General features: G+C 36.4%; 1 protein-coding gene across 1 annotated transcript in view; it reads right to left on the reverse strand.

Annotated features, from left to right (window-relative positions):
- Window positions 1-1,508: 1,508 nt before the first annotated feature.
- The window catches only part of LRRC28 (leucine rich repeat containing 28), a 188,181-nt gene continuing 165,337 nt past the window's right edge, over window positions 1,509-24,352 (reverse strand). Inside the window, exon 10 of the mRNA XM_082648402.1 lies at window positions 1,509-2,526. Coding sequence (XP_082504528.1) covers window positions 2,454-2,526 — 73 coding nt within the window. The 3' untranslated portion in view covers window positions 1,509-2,453. The remainder of the gene's footprint in view (window positions 2,527-24,352) is intronic.

Genomic DNA, 24,352 nt, shown 5'->3' on the forward strand with positions numbered 1-24,352 from the left:
CCAACAGGGTATCCTGTATTTTAAAATTTACCATTAATCACATATCAGATTACTGATGTAAACTTACCTGAACAGACTGTATTTTCCAAATAACTCACTTTTTTGGGCATTATTATAATTGCATGAATTATTTCTCTACCTAGTATAACCATTGCTCAAGAAAACATATATATAGGAACTTTAGAATTTTCTGCAAAGCTCTGGACACAATTAAATATTTAGACTGTAGGCAAATCTTCTCCAGTCTACAACACTTCTTTATAATATCAAAAGACATCAGTGAATCCAGTACAAAATTTTTATAATGAACAGCACCAAAGAAGCCAAATTATAAGTTCCATTTCTCATCAATTAAGCTGGGTGCTGCATCAAGGATTAAGGCTGAGGCCACCCAAAGGTTGTCTGCCTAGCCCACTGCTGGTGTTCAACACACATTGCTTGTACAGAGGCTGTTTGGATTGTAAGTGTCTTTGTAAAATTTCAAACAAGTTAAAAGTATTACATATCTTTATCTCAACAGAATCCTGAATATCAGGTTAGCAAATTTCATAGTTCCATTTTAAGACATATGACTGTAGAGGGTAAAGTAGAAAGATGTTGAAACATATTACTGTCACTTAAATGATAGGTAGCAGCCACATAGGCCTGAACCACATTTGTGAAATTTCATGCCACATTTTTCACCTCCCAATTTATATACATGGAGGGGTTACACTAAAACTTCAATTATTCCAAAGGATGAAAGAAGTGTTACATTTTGATATAGATCTTCAGTTTCTATTATACCATAAGCCTTTGAAATATTAAGGCTGAAGAGGCCAAGTTATGAAAGGGACAAGAGGAAGTAAGAACAGTGGAAATACAGTTGATAATGTTCTGCCTTCACCATTCTATGTGGATAGTCTGCTTTCCAGGCAGCAGGTGGTGTGACTGTGAAAAGATCACACATTTGTCAGTAACTATGTAGGATTTTTAGCACTGTTAGAGCCTAGCATTACAGATTTAGGGCAGCTAATAAAATTCCATAAACCAAATTTTTGACAAGTCTGAAATTTTTTGAAAATAATTTTCCTACCAAGTAAAACTTCTTGGTTCCCTTTTAGTCCTGTCTCAGAGAAAACTATGTATAATTAAACTTTTTTAAAAAAGTAAAAAAAAGAATCACTTCACAGCAACCAGATGAACATCTGGCAGCAAAGCAATATTAAAATGCCATCCTTTCAAAGGAAGAGCAAGTATGTGAGTCCTCCATTAAGAGCATTATCTTATGTCAGAGCATAATCTCACACTTTCCATTTATGGCCTTTTTGCAAAAGTCCAAGGCTGAATTTGGACCTGCTTTTTCCTGTGTTTTCTCAATGTTATCTGGACAACAGTGTGTCAAGTACATAAGAAACCTAAGGTCAAAATGAAGATGATCTAATGCACCAGGTATTTAAATAAATGTGCACAGGCTGTACTTAGAATCACCTTGCTAAAAACTAGTAGCAGAAGTAGCTGAAGCCTGTTTGTCATATGTAACAAAAATATTTCAAAGTCAATATAAATTTAACCATAACCCATCTAACAAAAAACACCAGAGATCATATATTAATGTGTTTTTTCTCTCCCTTTCTCAGTAGCCAGAAAATGTTTAAGTCTAGAAAGAAAAGGATCAGATCTTTTAAAGCCTCATATGTCCCTCTTCTCATATAAAAAAATCTTATCAGGAAATTAAAAATTCAAAAATTATTTTTCTGTAGTTTTTCAAAATAAGTGTGTATTTCATTTATAATCTACAGTTTTATTTTTAAAACCCCCTCACAAAAGTCTCTTAATATGTTGCAAAACTTTATAAACAAGGTTGTAACTTTCCAGAGGGTATGTGCCAGGACCCTCATGAAGCCCCTACTGGAGTCTAACTTGGAAGCCAACTCAGGCACCCGCCCCCCCTCCCCCCCCACTGCTATTCAATACTATTGAGGTCACAGGGTTTACTGAAATTTGTTAAAAACATGGAGAATAACCTCTGGGGAATAATTCTCTGGGGAAAGAAAGAGAGATGAGAAGATTACAGATACCACTGAAAGTATGTGTGTTCAAAAGTTAATTTGGTTATATTATCAAATTACAGTTCTTCAGGGAGCTTAAACTTGCTCTAAATTAGATTCGGGGAGGCACATCAAACTAAATAGTCTGCATAAGAGACTCGCTGACATAAAAGAAAAACACGGAAGACAAAGGGTTCTTAATTTGGGGAAGGATATATTCCAACTTGGGGGAAGGGTGAAGGCATTTCAGCTCTGAAGCTCGATCATGACATTTCCAGAGTCCTGCAGTCCCCAAGCGTGACAGGACAGATCGGAAGGGCCTGTTGGGCCTGGCTGGACTCTCCTGTCCCTCTGTCACACTGTGCGATATGCAGGCAACTGCAGTGTCAAGCTGGCAACACTCCTGAGGCTCTTGAGTGTTTATCAACTCAGTAGGTCAAAAGTCTGCAGACACTGGGTGGAGCAGCAGTAAGCCACAAAACTCACAGTTGTCCTCCTGGAAGGGGAAAGAGGGGGAGAAGGACACTGTGAGTTCAAAAGGAAAGTCTCAGAATTCTTTCCATTAGAGACAGTCTTTTCCTTTGTTAAAATAAAGGATTAGGATGGTCAACAGAGTACACAACAGAAATATAAATTCCTTTTAAAACTGAGCACTGGAATCAGGTGAGGTATGTGTGTGCTTATTTTATTAGCAGTTTTCAGATGACGCAACATCCCTATGTTAGCAGCAAAGGAAAAGTAAGCTTTTTCCATGTTACAGTCTGAATTCGGCTTACTAGAACCAGTGCAATGACAGAATTTGAAATACGTTATAAAAGTCACTTTTTCTAAGAAAAAGTCACCAATTTAGCTAGAACACATATATATCGAAGAGCTTAAAAAACATAATTTTAAGGAATTTATCCTACAAATGTATGCCCACAGATTGCTTACAGAGGTAATTTCAGAATCTGAATCATGTAGTTTGAGGGTCTTCTCCCACACAACAGAGGAAACCCATCTCAGACTCCTGCTTGGCATATTTCTGCAGCGAGTCATGAGCCCTCCGATCCCAATCTGGGCAGCTCCAGTTGTTGGATGCCTTGTTTTCCCACCAGAAGTGCTATCCTCTGGTGAGGAGAGATTAATCTACTGTTGTTTTCACAGGACCCCTGTGCTGACTGTTTTCTCTTTTCTCCACCCCTCAACTCAGTCTTTGCCTTTCTCTGTAATCCAACAAGGTGACCTCTACAGACCCAACCTCCAAGGCTGCCTGATAGCTGGTTTCAGGCTGAATTAGGACAAGGGAGGTATAGCAGGAGGGTAAAGGGCAGGAAGAGAGAAAAGTTGAATATTTTCTTTTTCTTCTTTTTTTATAAAAAGTCTAGTTAATAGAGGTATAGTTACAGACAAACATAGAATAAAATTCACCCATTTTAAGTGTACAGTTGAATGAGTTTTGAAATATATGCAATTATTTAACTAACACCACCATCAAGATATAAAATACTTCTCATATCCCCAAATGTTCCTTGTGTCCACTTGCAGCCAACCCCCATCCCCTAAACCCCCTGACAAGTCTCTGGCAACCATTGATAATTTTGTTTCTCCGTGGGCTTTATTTTTCCCTGGGCCACCACGATCCTCCAAAAGAGGCTTTGCCATTATTTCATCTTGGATGATCAAAGATCTCAAGGCAAGAGCTAGACCTACTTCTATGGGTTCTCTTGCCTTAGATTTTTGTACTAATCCAGGATTCCCTTACCAACTGGTTCCAGCTAGCTCCCCTGGATGGACCCTCCTGTATGGCTCTAGTTATCACTAGGCTCCAGTCACACTCAACCAGGCAGTTGACAACTCTGCCTTAGCCTTCACTTCCTGCTTGCACAGAGTCTCACTTCCTGCAAGCAGAGGTGAGAGCTCAGGGCCTTCTTGGGTCTTTTCTGAGCATGCTCACATCCTTTTGCATGCACATGACCTTACATACTCCTAGGAATATGTTAGTGCTTTTCAAAGCCCCCGTGGAAACCTTAGTCTATTGTTTGCCCCAACAGCTACCCACTGCCTCAGGCATCTGTGAAGTTAAGCAATTGCCTATAATTGTTTTGACAATTTTTGACAAATACCCTCAGAGAAGAGGCTTTTTGCACTGGTGATCTCTGACTGAGGAAATAAAGACAGGCTTGCAAGTAGGGTTTTTCAGTGAAACACCTTTTGAAGATGCTCCAACTTCCTTCCACCCCTTTCCAATTGTTGCCCAGCTGCTGGTTTTAACTGTGATAGCAGATTCTTGGTTTTCAAGGTTAAGACTAGAAGTTGGGACTATAGGTTAAAATATCACAAAGGTCTCTGTTCTTTTTGAGATTCAGTCACTTTTCTTGAATAAATGCACTCTGGATTGCTGTAAGCCTTTTGTTAATTTCCAGAGTTCTGAAAAATTCAATTCTGACAAGTTTTGCCAGTTTTTTCATTGCTTTTATGGAAAGGTTGACTATTTCTATCCCACTCCATCTCTACATCTCTGACCAGAGCTTTTATTGGGCAACCCCTCCTGTTGGTTCTAAGTCTCAACAGCCTCCAGATCTTCCTTTGTCCTTCATGCTAAAAGATTAAGAACGGTAAACCTTCCTACTGCTGTAAGTTCCCAGGTACTTTATCATCCTTGTGGGTGCTCTGAACCCTGCCTGAACTTCTGTAAATAGTCCTTCTCCATTAATTTCTCTTCAAAATCCCAGCTTCTGTGTGTTTTCCAGCCAGTACCCTGATTGATTTAGTAGGGAGTAGTCTAAGGAAACAGTCCATCAAAGTGGGATTCTGGGATTGGGTTGGTAAGTGCATGAATGACCTCATTACCAGGGAAAAATGGGACATCACTGATTACTCGAAGTTGTGGTATCACAATTACTCAAATTATCACTAAGACTGCCAGTGGAGGGTAAGGCACTGGGAGTTCAAGTGCTGTGGCACTTGACTGCTGTGGCATCATGGTGAATTCAAAGATTGTGGAGGGAGATGGCTTCTTTTGACTGCTTTAAAAGATTTCCCCAAATCCCAACCCCCTTCCAAAAAAAAAAAAAAAAGATAAGCTTAGTGCCTTCTTGAACTCTCAACTCAAAGCACAGGTAGAGAATCAGAAAGTTTCTATGGTGGCTTTAAAGGAATTCTTATTTTATGAAGCTGTGGGAGGGACATGCCTGAGGCCTGAATGTACAGGCTGCAGAATCACATACCAGGTAAAAGTATACTTATGCTAAGTCTCTTACGCTAAGGTAAAGGTTCTTGTGGGAAGGGGTGAGGACTTAAGAATTGAGATGGAAACCTTTGTGTAGACACAAAGCTAAGGACCTTAAACCTCTAATATCTCTAAACATTTCTTCACATCAGAAACAGCCCTTCTTACTATCTAAGAAAACAAGCATTCACTTGAATAAAAAGATTTCACTGACTTCATCTGGTGTGGTTACCTAAAAAGGAAATTCCTATCTTCTTCAGGCAGGAACAATACTCACTGCCTCTAGGGCCACAGAGAGAGCAAAATCCCAGCATGATTCAGAGAGTTAATTGCAAGGGCTGCTCCTGGGAGAGATTATGTACATGAAGGAGTTGTAGAATCTTGTCAAATTTTATTTGCAGAAATCTGGAGAGTAAGCATGGAAATGGAGTCTAAGTATAATACATTAGCCAGTGAGAATAAGTCTAAGGTTGGATCAGGCCAAGAAGGGTGTTTCACGAGGCCTCAGCATTTAATGTGTTAGTATGAGTTCCTATAATGGTTAATAGAAGTCTTGCTTCAGTAGAGGCCTACAGTCAATGAGACAGAGATGCTAGAACTTCCACTGCACAGTCTAGAGGGAGGAGATCAAAGGCTTAGAGAAATGGGAATGTTGAAGTGGATCCAATGTGGCCTAACCTGCTTAGCCACCACCTGGAAACCTCTGGGAGGGTCAGGAAGACAGTCCCTTCACTAAGACATTAATATATGTATTGGTGAGGGGAAGTCAAACTGGAAGTAGCAAGCACACCTGATACTTAATATGACACATGCCTACTAGAGGTGAGAGAGAAAGCCTGCAAAAGCTCAGGTGTCTGCTACATTGGTAAAGTTTCAAACAGAAAAGAAGAGTTACATCCAGAACTGTCCACTTGAAGAAACAGATACACACTTGTGGGTCCCTTTGGATTTTGGAGGCAAAACACATTTTGGGAGCCCCAATCTTCCAAGGTTCTTTCTCTTACAACTAAAACACCCTGGTCATAATACAACAAACAAGCATTGGAAGACTCTGAAAGACATAATGAAGATAGACAGACTATGATCCTGGGACTTGAGAAGCAACACAGCAATGGTAAACTCCCGAGGCTTCTTTATTGCCTCCCATATACTTCAGATAGGATGCTGTAGGAACTTCCAACCCAGAACCACCAACAGGCAGAGTCAAAAAACCAAAAGAAAAGAAAACAAAACACAACAAAAAAAACAATCCCCCTAAAAAAACTCCAAGAAAAGCCTGTTATCCCTATCCAAAGGATTAGGACAGAGAAATCCATCAATTTCTATAGAAAGTAAATAACTAGTTGCTTAGGGCTAGGTATGGGGAAAGAGAGAGGTGATAGATAAAGGGTACAAGGTTTCTCTTAGGGTGAGAAAAACGTTCTAAAATTGTCTGTGGTATTAGTTGCATGTTATCTGTGACTACAGTACAAACTGCTGATTTGTATACTTTAAATGGGTGAATTGTATGATATGTAAATTGTCTCAATAAAGCTGTTAAAAAATAGCACTAAAAGGAGAAATAGATAAACTCACAATTAGAGTGGGAACTTCAACTTCTTTACTCTTAGCAACTGACAGAACTACCAGACAGAAAATCAGCACAGGTGTAGAAGAACTGAACAACTCAATGAACCAAAGAATCTAATTGACATATACAAAACACTCCACCCAAAGGCAACAAAGTACACTTTTTTTTTTCCTAAAAGCCCATGGAATATTCACCAGGACAGACTATATTCTGTGCCAAAGAACAAGCCTCACAAATTTGAAAGAATTGAAATTATATACAGAGAACACATCTGGTTTCATCTCTGACATAAAGAGCCTAGAAGTCCTCACTCCTGTTCTTACAACAAGAACAAGCTGAACAAATTGAAAATCAACAACTTTTCTCCACTCACCAGAGAACTGAGGTCATAGGGCAAACTGCAACTTCAAAATCTGGTGAGACAGGTACCTCCAGAGTCACAGCTGAGACTTGCTTACCTGGACAGAAGATGCTAGAATTGCTGGAGGCTGACTGTGGACAAGCCTGAGAGTGAGATACTCCTGAGGCTGCAATGTTAGGGTGATACACACATTCTTAGGTTTTACCTACAGAAACCCTACAGGCTATCATGGTGAAAATCCGTAAAAGATCCCCTTGTTGCTCATTCAGGAAGAGAAAAAGAGTAGTCATTACGTAACATGTCCAGAGCATCCTCCATAACAAAGGACAGTTCTCCAGAGAAAGTTTACCAGAGCCTTATCCCAGGTGTGGAAGGGCATTCTTCCCACCCTAGCCCCCTTTAGCCTGCCCATCCCACCTAAGAGGGGAAAGCAAACTATGCAAGATGAGAAAAATTTATGAAGGTCACAGCCTAGAAATACAGGCCCACTAAAATAATGATATAATCATAAAATTTAGAACATTTTCCTCCCTCATTTACCACCAGAGTAAATGGCCTCCAGAATAAGGACAGTGGATTACAGATAAAATTGATACACAGAAATCTCTTGAATTCCTATACACTAACAATGAAAGATCAGAAAGAGAAATTAAGGAAACAATCCCATTTACCACTGCATGAAAAAGAATGAAATACCTAGGAATAAACCTACCTAAGGAGGCAAAAGACCTATACTCTGAAAACTGTAAGACACTGATGAAAGAAACTGAAGATGACACAAATAGATGGAAAGATATGCCATGTTCTTGGATTGGAAGAATCAATATTGTCAAAATGACAATTCTATCCAAGGCAGTTTACAGATTCAATGAAATCCCTATCAAATTACCAATGACATTTTTCACAGAACGAGAACAAAAAAATTTAAAATTTGTATAGAAACACAAAAGACCCCGAATAGCCAAAGGAATCCTGAGAAAGAAAAATGGAGCTCGAGGAATCAGGCTCCCTGACTTCAGATTATAATACAAAGCTATAGTCATCAAAACAGTATGGTACTGGCACAAAAACAGAAATATAGATCAACAGAATAGGACAGAAAACCCGGAAATAAACTCACGCACCTATAGTCAATTAATCTATGACAAAGGAGGCAAGAATATACAATGGAGAAAAGACAGTCTCTTCAATAAGTGGTGCTGGGAAAACTAAACAGCTACATGTAAAAAAAAAAAAAAAGAAAAGAAAGAAATTAGAACATTCTCTAACACCCTACACAAAACTAAACTCAAAATGGATTAAAGACCTAAATGTAAGGCCGGATACTATAAAACTCTTAGAAGAAAACATAGGCAGAACACTCTTTGACATAAATCGCATCAGTATTTTTTGCATCCACCTCCTAAGAGTAATGAAAATAAAAATAAACAAATGGGACCTAATTAAACTTAAAAGCTTTTGCACAGCAAAGGAAACCATAAACAAAATGAAAAGACTACCCATAGAATGGGAGAAAATATCTGCAAACAAAGCAACTGACAAGAGATTAACCTCCAAAATATACAAACAGCTCATGCAGCTCTATATCAAAAAACAAATAACCCAATCAAAAACAGGCAGAAGATCTAAATAAACATTTCTCCAAAGAAGACAAACAGATGGCCAAAAAGCACATGAAAAGATGCTCAACATCACTAATTATTGGAGAAATGAAAATCAAAACTACAATGAGGTACCACCTCACACCAGTCAGAAGAGCCATCATCAAAATGTCTACACACAATAAATGCTGGAGAGGGTGTGGAGAAAACGGAACCTTCCTACACTGTTGGTGGGAATGTAAATTGGTGCAACCACTATGGAGAACAGCATGGAGGTTTCTTAAAAAACTAAAAATAGAACTACCATATGATCTAGCAATCCCACTCCTGGGCATATATCTGGAGAAAACCGTAGTTCGAAAAGATATATGGACCCCAGTGTTCATTGCAGCACTGTCTACAATAGCCAAGATATGGAAGCAACCTAAGTGTCCATCAGCAGAGGAATGGATAAAGAAGATGTACTACATATATACAATGGAATATTACTCAGCCATAAAAAAGAATGAAATAATGCCATTTGCAGCAATATGGATGGACTTAAAGGTTATCATACTAAGTGAAGTAAGTCAGACAGAGAAAGACAAATATCATATGACATCACTTATATGTGGAATCTAAAAGAAATGATACAAATGAACTTGTTTACAAAACAGACTCACAGACATTGAAAACAAACTTATGGTTACCAAAGCGGAAACGTGGTGGGGAGGGATAAATTAGGAATAACAAATACACACTGCTGTATATAAAATAGATAACAACAAGGATCTACTATATAGCACAAGAAACTACTCAATATTCTGTAATAACCTATATGGGAAAAGAATCTGAAAAAGAATGGAAATATGTATATGTATAAATGAATCACTCTGCTGTACACCTGAAATTAACACAACATTGTAAATCAACCATACTCTAAAATACAATTTTAAAATAAATTAATTAATAAAAATAAAAAAGCAAAATAAATAAAATCCCAGCACTGTTAAACCTTGGGTTCATCTTACTGGGCCCACCCAGGGGCCTGCAGGGGGTGCAGTGGGCAGTCCTGAGGGTGCTGGGGGAAGGGGGCTCACCATGCTCCTAAAGCTCATTTACCAACAGTGCAGCCTGGGCTTGACAGGATATTGAGGTGAGGATCTAGTTTTTAAACTATATAGGAGTACGGAAGAAAAGTCATGAGAAAATAGGAGAGAATGAAGAATGTTATGAGATAAATGCATTCCCATTAAAATTTTGCATTTAAAAACAAAAACAGCTGCAAGATGCAGGCTCTCTGAGGAGTATACAGGGAAGCCCAAAGTTAAGCAAGGAGAATCATAAAAGGACACTAAAGGAATCTGAATTTCAATCTGAAGCCTCTAGTACCTACTACAACAAACATAAAACAGAGCTCAGCTCCTAGCCAGATTAAAATAAAATCTCATACTAAATGCCTATTTAGCTCAGTTCTTATTACCCAATATGTCTGTCTTTCAACAAAAAATTACAAGAGATGCCAAAAGGCAAGAAAAAGCACATGCTGAAGAGACAAAGAAAACCTCAGAACCAGACTCAGATATGACAGAGATGTTAGAATTATCATAGGGAATTAAAAAAAAATAGAACAGAAAATCCACGATCTGTGGGACAATTTCTAATGGTGCAAGATATGCATAATTAGAATACTAGAAAGAAAAGGAGATAAAAGAGAAGAAGAGAAGAATTTGAAGTAATAATGGTTAAGGACTTTACAAAATTAATGACAGATCCAGAAACTTAACAACACTAAGCAGGATAAAAATCAAAAACAAAAACACTACACATAAGAAATATTATATTCTATCATTTATATGTGGAATCTAAAATATGACACAAATGAACATATCTATGAAACAGAACAGACTCACAGACATAGAGAACAGATATGTGGCTGCCAAAGGGGAAGAGAGTGGAAGAGGGATGGATTGGGAGTTTGTAGTTAGCAGATGCAAATTAGTAAATATAGAATGGAGAAACAACAAGGTCCTACCACATAGCACAGGGAACTATATTCATAATCCTGTGAAAACCATAATGGAAAAGAATATAGAAAAGAATATATATATATATATATATATATACACATACACACACACACACACACACACATATATATATATATAAAACTGAAAATCACTTTCTGTATAGCAACATTGTAAGTCACCTATACTTCAATGAAAAAAAAAAAGAAATATCAAACTGGAGAAAACCAAAGAAAAAGGAAATCTTAGAAAAAAGCCAGAGGAGAAAAAAACGTTACCTATAGAGGAACAAGTATAAGACACAGTAGACTTCTTATTAGAACCATGCAAGCAAGAAGAGAGTGGAGTGAGATATTTAGTGTGCTCAAAGAAAAAAAAAATCACTAACCTAGAATTTTATATCCAGTGAAATTATCCTACAAAAGTAAAGGAATTTTTCAAACAAACTGAGAACTAAGGGAACTAAGAGAACTAAGGGAATTCATTGCCAGCGAACTTGTCCTGCAAGAAAGGTTGAAAGGAGTTCTTCAGGGAGAGGAAAGGGTATAGGTAAAAAATTCAGATCTAGGGTTTCCCTGGTGGCGCAGTGGTTGAGAGTCTGCCTGCCGATGCAGGGGACATGGGTTCGTGCCCCGGTCCAGGAAGATCCCACGTGCTGCGGAGCAGCTGGGCCCGTGAGCCATGGCCACTGAGCTTGCGCATCTGGAGCCTGTGCTCCGCAATGGGAGAGGTCACAACAGTGAGAGGCCTGCGTACCGCAAAAAAAAAAAAAAAAAAAAAAAAAAAAAAAATTCAGATCTAAATAAAACTAGGGATGACATGATACTATATATAGAAAATTCTAAAATCTCCACACACACACAAAATTAGAATAAATGAATTCAGTAAAGTTGCAGGATACAAGATGAATATACAGAAATATGTTGCTTATCGATACTAATAATGGATTATCAGAAAGAGAATTCAAGAAAACAATCTCTTCTACAATTGCATCAAAAAGAATAAAATGCCTAGAAATAAATTTAACCAAGAGGGTGAAAGACTTATACTCTACAAGACATTGATGAAGGAAATTGAAGATGATACATATAAAAGATACCCTCTTTTCACGGATTGGAAGAATTAATACTGTTAAAACGTCCATACTACCCAAGGCAATCTACAGATTTAATGTTATCCTTATCAAAATACCCAGAACATTTTTCACAGAACTAGAACAAATAATTCTAAAATTTACTTTTTTAATCTATTTTTTTCATTTAATACTTTTCAACTTGAATTTTAGTTTGTCAATAATAATACTGCCATTCCCACCTTGTTTGTTTGTCTTGTTTTGGTGTAATTTAGCTTTTTGTCTTCAAAAGTTTAAGTAATTTTGTCTTAAGGTATTCTTTCCTCTCTTGCTTTCACCTTCTCTCTCTCTCCCTCTCTCCCTCCCTCTCTCTGCCTTAACACAACTTAAGACATAAGAATCTCTTGAGGAATTGAATCCATTCACATTTATACAGTAGGTCCTTACTAGTTATCTGTTTTATATATAGTAGGATATATATGTCAATTCCAATCTCCCAATTTATCCCTCCCCCCTTACCCCCTGGTAACCATAAGTTTGTTTTCTACATCTGTGACTCTACTTCTGTTTTGTAAATAAGTTCACTTGTGCCCTTTTTTTAGATTCCACATATAAGTGAAATATGGTATTTGTCTTTCTCTGTCTGACTTACTTCACTCAGTATGACCACAAAAGACCCTGAACTGCCAAAACAATCTTGAGAAAAAAGAACAAAGCTGGATGCTTCCTGACTTCAAACTATACTACAAAACTATAGTCATCAAAACAGTATGGTATTGGCACGAAAACAGACACATAGATCAATGGAACAGAATAGAAAGCCCAGATATAAACCCATGCACTTATGGTCTATTAATCTATGACAAAGGAGGCAAGAGTATGCAATGGAGAAAAGACAGTCTCTTCAGTAAGTGGTGCTGGAAAAACTGACAGCTACATGTAAAGGAATGAGATTAGAACATTTCCTCACCCCATATACAGAAATAAACTCAAAATGGATTAAAGATCTAAATTTAAGACTGGAAACCATAAAACTCCTAGAAGAAAACATAGGCAGAACACTTTTGACATAAATTGTAGCAACATTTTTTTTGGATCTGTCTCTTAAGGCAAAGGAAACAAAAGCAAAAATAAACATATGGGACCTACTTAAACTTAAAAGCTTTTGCACAGCAAATGAAACTATCAACATAATGAAAAGACAACCTACTGAATGGGAGAAAATATTTGCTAATGATATGACCAATAAGGGGTTAATACCCAAAATATATAAACAGCTCACACAACTTAGTATCAAAAACAAACAACAAAAACAAAAATCAAACAACCTGATTAAACAATGGGCAGAAAACATGAATGGGCAGTTTTCAAAAGAAGATATACAGATGGTTAATAGGCACATGAAAAGATGTTCAACATTGCTAATCATCAGAGAAATGCAAATCAAAACCAAAATGAGATAGCACCTCACATCTGTCAGAACAGCTATCATCGAAACGTCTACAAATAACAAATGTTGGCAAGGATGTGGAGAAAAGGGAACCCTAGCACACTTCTGGTGGGAATGTAAATTGGTGCAGCCACTATGGAAAACAGTATGGAGGTTCCTCAAAAAACTAAGAATAGATCTACCATATGATCCAGCAATTCCACTCCTGGGTATACAACCAAAGAAAACAAGAAAAGATACATACACCCCAATGTTCATAGCAGCATTATTTATAATAGCTAAGATACAGAATGGAATATAATTCAGCCATAAAAAATAATGAAATTCTGCCATTTGCAGCAACATGGATGGACCTGGAGAATATTATGTTAAGTGAAATTAGTCAGACAGAGAAAGACAAATACTGCATGTTATCGCATATATGTGGAATCTAAAGAATAAAACAAAGAATATATATAACAAAACAGAAACAGATTCATAAATATAGAGATCAAACTAGTTATTACCAGTGAGAGGGAAAGGGGAAGGGGTAAGATAGACATAGGGGATTAAGAGGCATAAACTACTATGTATAAAATAAATAAGCTATAAGGATATATTGTACAGTACAGGGAATATAGCCAGTATTTATAATAACTTTAAATGGAGTATAATCTATAAAAAATTGAATCACTGTGTTGTACACCTGAAATTAATGTAGTATTGTAAATCAACTATACGTCAATAAAAATTTTAAAAATAAAAACATTCTTCCAAATAAAATGAATAAATAAATAAATAGGAAGGTTGTTGGAGAAGGAATAAAGTTAAGTAAAATCTTTTATTTTTATAATTTTCAATTGATCTAAAAATTAACTTGTTTCACGTAATAAGGGTAACAATGTAGCATGATTACAACAGATGAATAGTGAAATGAATGACAGCAAAGGTATAAAAGGAGTATAGGTATAAAAGGTATCAAAGGTATAAAAACTTCAACAATGAAAATAAAAATACAACATATCAAAAATTTTGAGACATAGTAAAGCAGTGCTGACAGAGAAATTAATAGCTTTAAATGCTTAAGTTAGAAAATAGGAAAGGTCTTAAATCAATACTCTAAGTTTCTACCCTAACCTCCCCCTCCAAAAAAAAAAAAAAAAGAGCAAAATAAATCCAAAGCTAGTAGGAGGAAGTAAAGAAGAGAAACCAATGAAATTAAAACCTTCACTAGGATTAACAAGATCAATAAAATTGATAAATCTCTAGCAAGACTGACAAAGATTAAAAAAAGGAAAACACAAATTAATATAAGAAATGAAACAGGTGATATTAATACATATTCTGCAGTCATTAAAAAGATATAAGGGAATACCTTAAACAACTTCACACTAATAAATTTGCCAACTGAGAACAGATGAATCCCTTGAAAACCACAAACTACCAAAACTCAACCAAGATAAAATAGCCCACTTGAATAGTCCTATAACTATTAAAGAAATTGAGCCTGTAATTAAAAACGAGAAATTTCCAGGTCCACCCAGATTGTTTCACTGGATAATTCTATCAAACACTTAAAGAAGTACTAAGAGGAATTTTTACACTGTCTCTTTCAGAAAAATAGGAGAGGAGGAACACTTCCCAGCTCATTTTATGTGGCCAGTATTACTCTGACTCTAAAACCAGACAAAGAGTACAAAACCAGAAAACTACAGACCAATATCTCTCATGAACAGAGATATAAAAATCCTCAAGAAAGTATTAATAAATTAAATACAGAAATGTATTATAAAAAGAACTATACACCCCAATCAAGTGGGAGTTATTCTGGGTATGTAAAGCTGGTTCAATATTTGCAAATCAATGTCATCCAATACATCAACAGGTTAACAAAAAAAAATTAGTATGGTATCAATGAACTCAAAAAGTATTTAACCAAAGACAACATCCGTTCATGATTAAAAAAAAAAAACTCTCAGCAAACCAGGAATAAAGGGGATCTTTCTCAATTTGATAAATATTTGATAAAACCTACTGCTTACATCATACAAAATGTCCACACAAAATGGACAGTGATGTCCATTTTCACCACCTTAGTCAATAAAGCAAGAAAAAGAAATAAAAGGCATACAGACTGGAAAGGAAGAAATAAAAACTATTCCTACTTTCAGATGACATATCTACATGGAAAATGCCAAGGAATCTATAAAAAATACTCCTAGACTCTTAAGCAAATTCAGCAAGGTTGCAAGCACATCAGATCAAAATATAAAAATTAATCATATTTCCATATACTAACAAAAAACACATGGAAATTGAATTTTTAAAATATAGTATCATTTATAATCACACAAAGAAAGTGACATACTTGGGTATAAACTTAAAACATTTAAGGATGCTTAAAATTATTAAATGCTGATGAAAGAAATAAAAAAATACCTAAATAAATGGAGAGACATACTGTGTTCATGCACTGGAAGACTCAGAAATAGTAAAGATGTCAATTCTCTCCAAACTAATCTATAGATTAAATGCAATTCTTATCAAAATCCAGCACAAAATCCAGCTTATCTTTGTTCTTTGGAAACAAAGATAAGCTTATTCTAAAACTTCTACAGAAAAGCAAAGACCTTAGAATAGTTAACACAATTTTGAAAGAGAAGATTAAAGTGAAAGTATCACTTCACCTGCTATTAAGGCCTACTATATAACTACAGTAATCAAGACAGTTTGGTACTGACTGAGAGAAAGACACAGATCAATGAAATTGAAGAGAATATAAGAGAATATCTTCATGACCTTGGCAGTAGGTAAAGATTTCTTAGGACACAAAAAGCACTAGCTATAAAATTAAAATGGATAAACTTGACTTGACCAAAATTAAAACTACTCTTCAAATTATACTCGTAAGAAAATGAAAAGGCAGGCATCAATTTTGAGATTTTCTTAATTCAGGAAGTTATGTGAATTTTAAGTTATTAGATACTTTGTATTACCTTACTTTAAAAAAAAAAACTAAAGTTGGTTAGAACCCTAGTTCAGATAATTTGCTACACCAGAATATATATGGTTGTATAAATAACAACTGAAATGAAACTCAAGCACAAAATGATCTTAAAAGGCAAGTGCAATTTTGAGGATCAGCTACCTAAACTTATTTCTTCCTGTTTTTTTAAAAGATAATTATGTTAACTAAAAAATCATTCATAGAAGTGATGCACTTCATACCACAACCATTTAATTAAAAATTAAGGTTCTACGCAAAAAAATCCAATTCCATAAAGATATGGGATTGTTATTCACTGATGCATACTGCTCACTGGATCATCATTAACTCCTTATGATGCTCAAGGGGGTAGGGTGGGTAACATGGAGGTGTCATATTTGTGCTACAAAGAAATCCCAAGCCTGTGTATTTATTTATTTAAAAAAACTTTTTATTTTATATTGGAGTATAGTTGATTAACAATGTTGTGTTACTTTCAGGTGTACAGCAGTGATTCAGTTATACATATACGTGTATCTATTCTTTCTCAAATTCCTTCCTGTATCTATTCTTTTTCAAATTCTTTTCCCATTTAGGTTGTTACATAATGTTGAGCAGAGTTCCCTGTGCTTTACAATAGGTCCCTGTTGGTTATCCATTTTAAATATAGCAGTGTGTACATGTCAATCCCAAACTCCCTAACAATCCCCTCCCCAGTGGTAACCATAAGTTCCTTCTCTAAGTCTGTTTGTGTTTTGTATATAAGTTCATTTGTATCATTTCTTTTCAGATTCTACACATAAGCGATATAATACAATATTTCTCTTTCTCTGTCTGACTTACTTCACTCAGTATGACAATCTCTAGGTCCATCCCTGTTGCTGCAAATGGCATTATTTCATTCTTTTCAATGGCTGAGTAATATGTGTACTTATTTACTTTTGGGAAACTCATCTAAGAGCATACTGTATTTGCTTGCTTCTTTAATGATCTAAGTTGTTAAAAGTACGTCAACAAGTCTACTGCCTTAACAATACATTTGTGTTGGTTAGGTCCTTTAAAAAAATTACAGAACTGTGGAACCAGAGACATGATAGTTTCAGGGGAGAAACTTTTAGCTAAGCAATAAACTCTAGAATTAGGAAAAAGATGCTGATAAATTCTACAAAGAACATCAGACATGACATTTGTTGCTTTAGAATCTCTGAGCATACTTATAGGCAAGGCAGAAGAAAGAGCATTTCAGCTTAGTTTTAAAATAAATACCATTATTTTTAAGAAAAAAATCACAATGTTGTTGCATATATTGGAGCCCACAAAAATCATAAGAAATGTGGTGTTTTCTTTATATACCTATTTTCTGATTAGAAACAAAAAGCATATCCTTGACTCATACAGAAATTCAAGCCAGAAGAAAAATAATATTAGAAAGAATCGATCAGATGAAATCCCAAGCCTGTGAACATATTACCATGTAAGAGAATTATGTGAGAATCATCTAATAACATACGGTATTTCTTGTTACATTTATGGTTAATGACTGTCTCTCATGGGAAGATTCTGTGTGCAGAACCAAAGACTTAAATATACACATGCTTCTCTACTAGATCTGCCCATGCCCTAGAACTTTACGAGTGAGATATGTATGGGAAAAGAAGTATCAGGTGGTTTGGTCATAACTGAACCCCTAATACCTAGTAAAGAGTTTGGCACCCAGCAGATGGTCAGTACATGATTGTTTAGTGATACAATGAGAAAGAAAAAGTTAAGAACAATTTACTTAAATTTGTTGAGGAATATTTTACCCATGCAAAATTGCATAAGTTACCTTAAGTTGGTGCCAACAAATAGGCTTCTGCTGAAAGAAAAAAAACCAAACCCAAACGTAAGTACGCAATTAATGTCAGTATTATTGATGTCAACTGGTTTCACAGAAGAAAGTAATACCGACACAACTAGGGCACCTACCAGGCACCGGTGGGGGACCATGGACACCTAAGGGGACAGGAGGGACCCTCAGTGACTGGCTTGCGGGATCTTGATTCCCAAGCTGGAGGTCAGGCCTGAGCTCCTGTGGTGAGAGCTCCGAGTCCAAACTTCTGGACTAACAGAGAACCTTAGATCCCAGGGAATATCAATCAGAGTGAGGCCTCCCAGAGATCCTCATCTCAGCACCAAGACCTAGCTCTATCCAACTGCCTGCAAACGCCAGTGCTGGAGGTATCAGGCCAAACAACAAGTAAGACAGGAATACAGCACCACCCATCCAAAAAAAAAAAAGTAATGAAATGACAAAAAAATTTGTTACAGACGAAGGAGCAAGGTAAAAACCTACAAGACCAATTAAATGAAGATGAAATACACAACCTACCTGAAAAAGAATTCAGAGTAATGATAGTAAAGATGATCCAAAATCTTGGAAACAGAATGGAGAAAATACAAGGAACATTTAATGAGGATCTAGAAGAACTAAAAAGCAAACAAATAGTGCTGAACAACACAATCACTGAAATTAAAAATACTCTAGAAGGAATCAATAACAGAATAACTGAGACACAACAACGGATAAGTGAGCTGGAATATAAAATGGTGGAAATAACTGCCAGGGAGAAGAATAAAGAAAAAAGAATGAAAAGAATTGAGGACAGTCTCAGAGACCTCTGGGAGAATGTTAAACACACCAACATTCGAATTATAGGGGTCCCAGAAGAAGAAGAGAAAAAGAAAGGGTCTGAGAAAATATTTGAAGAGATTATGTTCAAAAGCTTGCTTAATATGGGAAAGAGTCAATCAAGTCCAGGAAGCGCAGAGAGTATCATACAGGATAAACCCAAAGAGAAACATGCTGAGACACATATTAATCAACCTATCAAAAATTACATACAAAGAAAAAATATTGAAAGCAGCAAGGGAAAAGCAACAAATAACATACAAGAGAATCTCCATAAGGTTAACATCATATTTTTCAGCAGAAACTCTGCAAGCCAGAACGGAGTGGCAGAACATATTTAAAGTGATGAAAGGGAAAAACCTACAACCAAGATTACTCTACCCAGCAAGGATCTCATTCAGATTCAACGGAGAAATTAAAACCTTTACAGACAAGCAAAAGCTAAGAGAATTCAGCACCACCAAACCAGCTTTACAACAAATGCTAAAGGAACTTCTCTAGGCAGGAAACACAAGAAAAGGAAAAGACCTACAATAACAAACCCAAAACAATTAAGAAAATGGTAATAGGAACATACATATCGATAATTATCTTAAATGTAAATGGATTAAATGCTCCAACCAAAAGACAAAGACTGGCTGAATGGATACAAAAACAAGACCCATACATATGCTATGTACAAGAGACCCACTTCAGACCTAGGGGCACATACAGACTGAAAGTGAGGGGAAAAAGATATTCCATGCAAATGGAAATCAAAAGAAAGCTGGAGTAGCAATTCTCATATTAGACAAAATACAGTTTAAAATAAAGAATATTACTAGAGACAAAGAAGGACACTACATAATGATCAAGGGATCAATCCAAGAAGATATAACAACTGTAAATATTTATGAACCTGACATAGGAGCACCTCAATACAAATGCTAACAGCCATAAAAGGGGAAATTGACACTAACACAATAATGGTGGTAGGGGACTTTAACACCCCACTTTCACCAATGGACAGATCATCCAAAATGAAAATAAATAAGGAAACACAGCTTTAAATGACACATTAAACAAGATGGACTGAATTGATAATTATAAGGCATTCCATCCAAAACCAAAAGAATATACTTTTTTCACAAGTGCTCATGGAACATTCTCCAGGATAGACCATATATTGAATCACAAATCAAGCCTTGGTAAATTTAAGAATATTGAAATCATATCAACTATCTTTTTGACCACAATGCTATGAGACTAGTTATCAAGTACAGGAAAAGAAAAACTAAAAAATACAAACATGTGGAGGTTAAACAATACACTACTAAATAACCAAGAGATCACTGAAGAAATCAAAGAGAAAATCAAAAAACACCTAGAAACAAATGACAATGAAACCACGATGACCGAAAACCTATGTGATGCAGCAAAAGCAGTTCCAAGAGGGAAGTTTATAGCAATGCAATCCTACCTCAAGAAACAAGAAAAATCTCAAATAACCTAACCTTACAGTTAGTGAAAGAAGAACAAAAAAAACGGAAAGCTAGCAGAAGAAAAGAAATCATAAAGATCAGATGAGAAATAACTGAAAAATAATGAAAGAAACAATAACAAAGATCAATAAAACTAAAAGCTGGTTCTTTGAGAAGATAAATAAAACTGATAAACCATTAGCCAGACTCATCAACAAAAAAAGGGAGAAGACTCAAATCAATAGAATTAAAAATGAGAAAGGAGAAGTGACACTGCAGAAATACAAAGGATCATGAGAGATTACTACAAGCAACTATGCCAATAAAATGAACAACCTGGAAGAAATGGACAAATTCTTAGAAAAGCACAATCTTCTGAGACTGACCCAGGAGGAAATAGGAAATATAAACAGACCAATCCAAGCATTGAAATTGAAACTGTGATTAAAAATCTTCCAACAAACAAAAGCCCACGACCAGATGGCTTCACAGGTGAATTCTATCAAACATTTAGAGAAGAGCTAACACCTATCCTTCTCAAACTCTTCCAAAATATAGCAGAGGGAGGAACACACCCAAACTCATTCTACGAGGCCACAATCACCCTGATCCCAAAACCAGACAAAGATGTCACAAACAAAGAAAACTACAGGCCAATATCTCTGATAAACATAGATGCAAAAATCCTCAAGAAAATACTAGCAAACAGAATCCAACAGCACATTAAAAGGATTATACACCATGATCAAATGGGGTTTATACCAGGAATGCAAGGGTTCTTCAATATATGCAAATCAGTAAATGTGATACACCATATCAACAAATTGAAGGATAAAAACCATATGATAATCTCAATAGATGCAGAAAAAGCTTTTGACAAAATTCAACACCCATTTATGATAAAAACTCTCCAGAAAGTAGGCATAGAGGGAACCTACCTCAACATAAGAAAGGCCATATATAACAAATCCACAGCCAACATCGTTCTCAATGGTGAAAAACTGAAAGCATTTCCACTAAGATCAGGAACAAGAGAAGGTTGCCCACTTCCAAGTTTTGGAAGTTTCAGCCACAGCAATCAAAGAAGAAAAAGAAATAAAAGGAATCCAAGTCGGAAAAGAAGAAATAAAACTGTCAGTCTGCAGATGACATGATACTATACATAGAGAATCCTAAAGATGCTACCAGAAAACTACTAGAGCTAATCGGTGAATTTGGTAGAGTAGCAGGATACAAAATTAATGCACAGAAATCTATTGCATTCCTATACACTAATGATGAAAAATCTGAAAGAGACATTAAGGAAACACTCCCATTTACCACTGCAACAAAAAGAATAAAATACCTAGGAATAAACCTACCTAAGGAGCCAAAAAACTGTATGCAGAAAACTATAAGACACTGATGAAAGAAATTAAAGATGCTACAAACAGATGGAGAGATATACTATGTTCTTGGATTGGAAGAATCAACATTGTGAAAATGACTATACTACCCAAAGCAATCAACAGAGTCAATGCAATCCCTGTCAAACTACCAATGGTATTTTTCACAGAACTAGAACAAAAAATTTCACAATTTGTATGGAAACACAAAGGACCCCAAATAGGCAAAACAATCTTGAGAAAGAAAAACGGAGCTGGAGGAATCAGGTTCCCAGACTTCAGACTATACTACAAAGCTACAGTAATCAAGACAGTATGGTACTGGCACAAAAACGGAAATATAGATCAATGGAACAGGATAGAAAGCCCAGAGGTAAACCCACGCACATATGGTCACCTTATCTTTGATAAAGGAGGCAAGAGTGTACAATGGAGAAAAGACAGTCTCTTCAATATGTGGTGCTGGGAAAACTGGACAGCTACATGTAAAAGAATGAAATTAGAACACTTCCTAACACCATACACAAAAACAAACTCAAAATGGATTGAAGACCTAAATTAAGACCAAACAGTATAAAACCCTTAGAGGAAAACATAGGCAGAACACTCTATGACATAAATCACCGCAAGATCCTTTTTGACCCACCTCCTAGAGAAATGGAAATAAGAAAAAATAAACAAATAGGACCTAACGAAACTTAAAAGCTTTTTCACAGCAAAGGAAACCATAAACAAGATGAAAAGACAACCCTCAGAATGCGAGAAAATATTTGCAAATGAATCAACCGACAAAGGATTAATCTCCAAAATATACAAGTAGCTCATGTAGCTCAATATCAAGAAAACAAACAACCTAATCCAAAAATGGGCAGAAGACCTAAGTAGACATTTCTCCAAAGAAGATATACAGATTGCTAACAAACACATGAAAAGATGCTCAACATCACTAATTATGAGAGAAATGCAAATCAAAACTTCAATGAGGTGTCACCTCATACCGGTCAGAATGGCCATCATCAAAAAATTTACAAACAATAAAAGCTGGAGAGGGTGTGGAGAAAAGGGAACCCTCTTGTACTGTTGGTGGGACTGTAAATTGGTACAGCCACTATGGAGAACAGTATGGAGGTTCCTTAAAGAACTAAAAATAGAACTACCATATGACTCAGCAATCCCACTACTGGGCATATACCCTGAGAAAACCATAATTCAAAAAGAGTCATGTACCACAATATTCACTGCAGCACTATTTACAATAGCCAAGACATGGAAGCAATCTAAGTGTCTATCGACAGATGAATGGATAAAGAAGATGTGGCACATATATACAATGGAATATTACTCAGCCATAAAAAGAAACGAAACTGAGTTATTTGTAGTGAGGTGGATGGACCTAGAGACTGTCATACATAGTGAAGTAAGTCAGAAAGAGAAAAACAAATACCGTATGCTAACACATATATATGGAATCTAAAAAAAACCCCGAATGGTTCTAATGAGCCTAGGGGCAAGACAGGAATAAAGACACAGACATAAAGAATGGACTTGGGCTTCCCTGGTGGCGCACTGGTTGAGAGTCCGCCTGCTGATGCAGGGGACACGGGTTTGTGTCCTGGTCCGGGAGGATCCCACATGCCGCGGAGCGGCTGGGCCCGTGAGCCATGGCCACTGAGCCTGCGCGTCCGGAGCCTGTGCTCCGCAATCGGAGAGGCCACAACAGTGAGAGGCCCATGTACCAAAAAAAAAAAAAAAAAGAATGGACTTGAGGACACAGGGAGGGGGAAGGGTAAGCTGGGACGAAGTAAGAGAGTCGCATTGACATATATACACTACCAAATGTAAAACAGCTAGTGGGAAGCAGCTGCATGCACAAGAAGATCAGCTCAGTGCTTTGCGACCACCTAGTGGGGTGGGAAAAGGAGGGTGGGAGGGAGACACAAGAGGGAGGAGATATGGGGATATAAGTATGCATATAGATGATTCACTTTGTTATACAGCAGAAACTAACACAACACTGTAAAGCAATTATACTCCAATAAAGATGTTAAAAAAAAAGTAAATTAAAGTAATACCCACAAAAAGCAAGGGTAAGGAAATGTGAAACATTTCATAAGTGATAAGTGATTTAACCATATAAGTATTAGATAGAAGATATTATTTTGATAATATTTGAAGATAGTGAGTGGGAGGAAGGAATATTAAGCTGTTGTAACAGACAAAGGGAAGTAATAAGACAGAGACAGTTCTGCACGCCCTGTAACAAATGGGTCTCTATTGCAAGGCACAGCAGTTACCCAGACATCTGGTCCTCTCATGTAATTACTCTGGCTTAAAAGACCATGGAGAATTCCTGAAAGAACCAAGCTCTGTAAATCTGAGCTTCAAAGCAGCCGACTGAAGCCATGCTGTCATCACTACCACAGTGCCCTGCTCACAGTAGATGCTCAATGCATGTCTGCTAACTGAGTGGATAAATCAGTAAATGAGTGGATGCATTATTCTGAGCTATTTGGAAATAACTCCAATGGCTTTTTAAAAATGGAAATAGAAAAAAAAAATCCTAAAATTCA

This window comes from Grampus griseus (assembly GCF_964374135.1).
Source record: "Grampus griseus genome assembly, chromosome: 2".
NCBI lineage: Eukaryota > Metazoa > Chordata > Mammalia > Artiodactyla > Delphinidae > Grampus > Grampus griseus.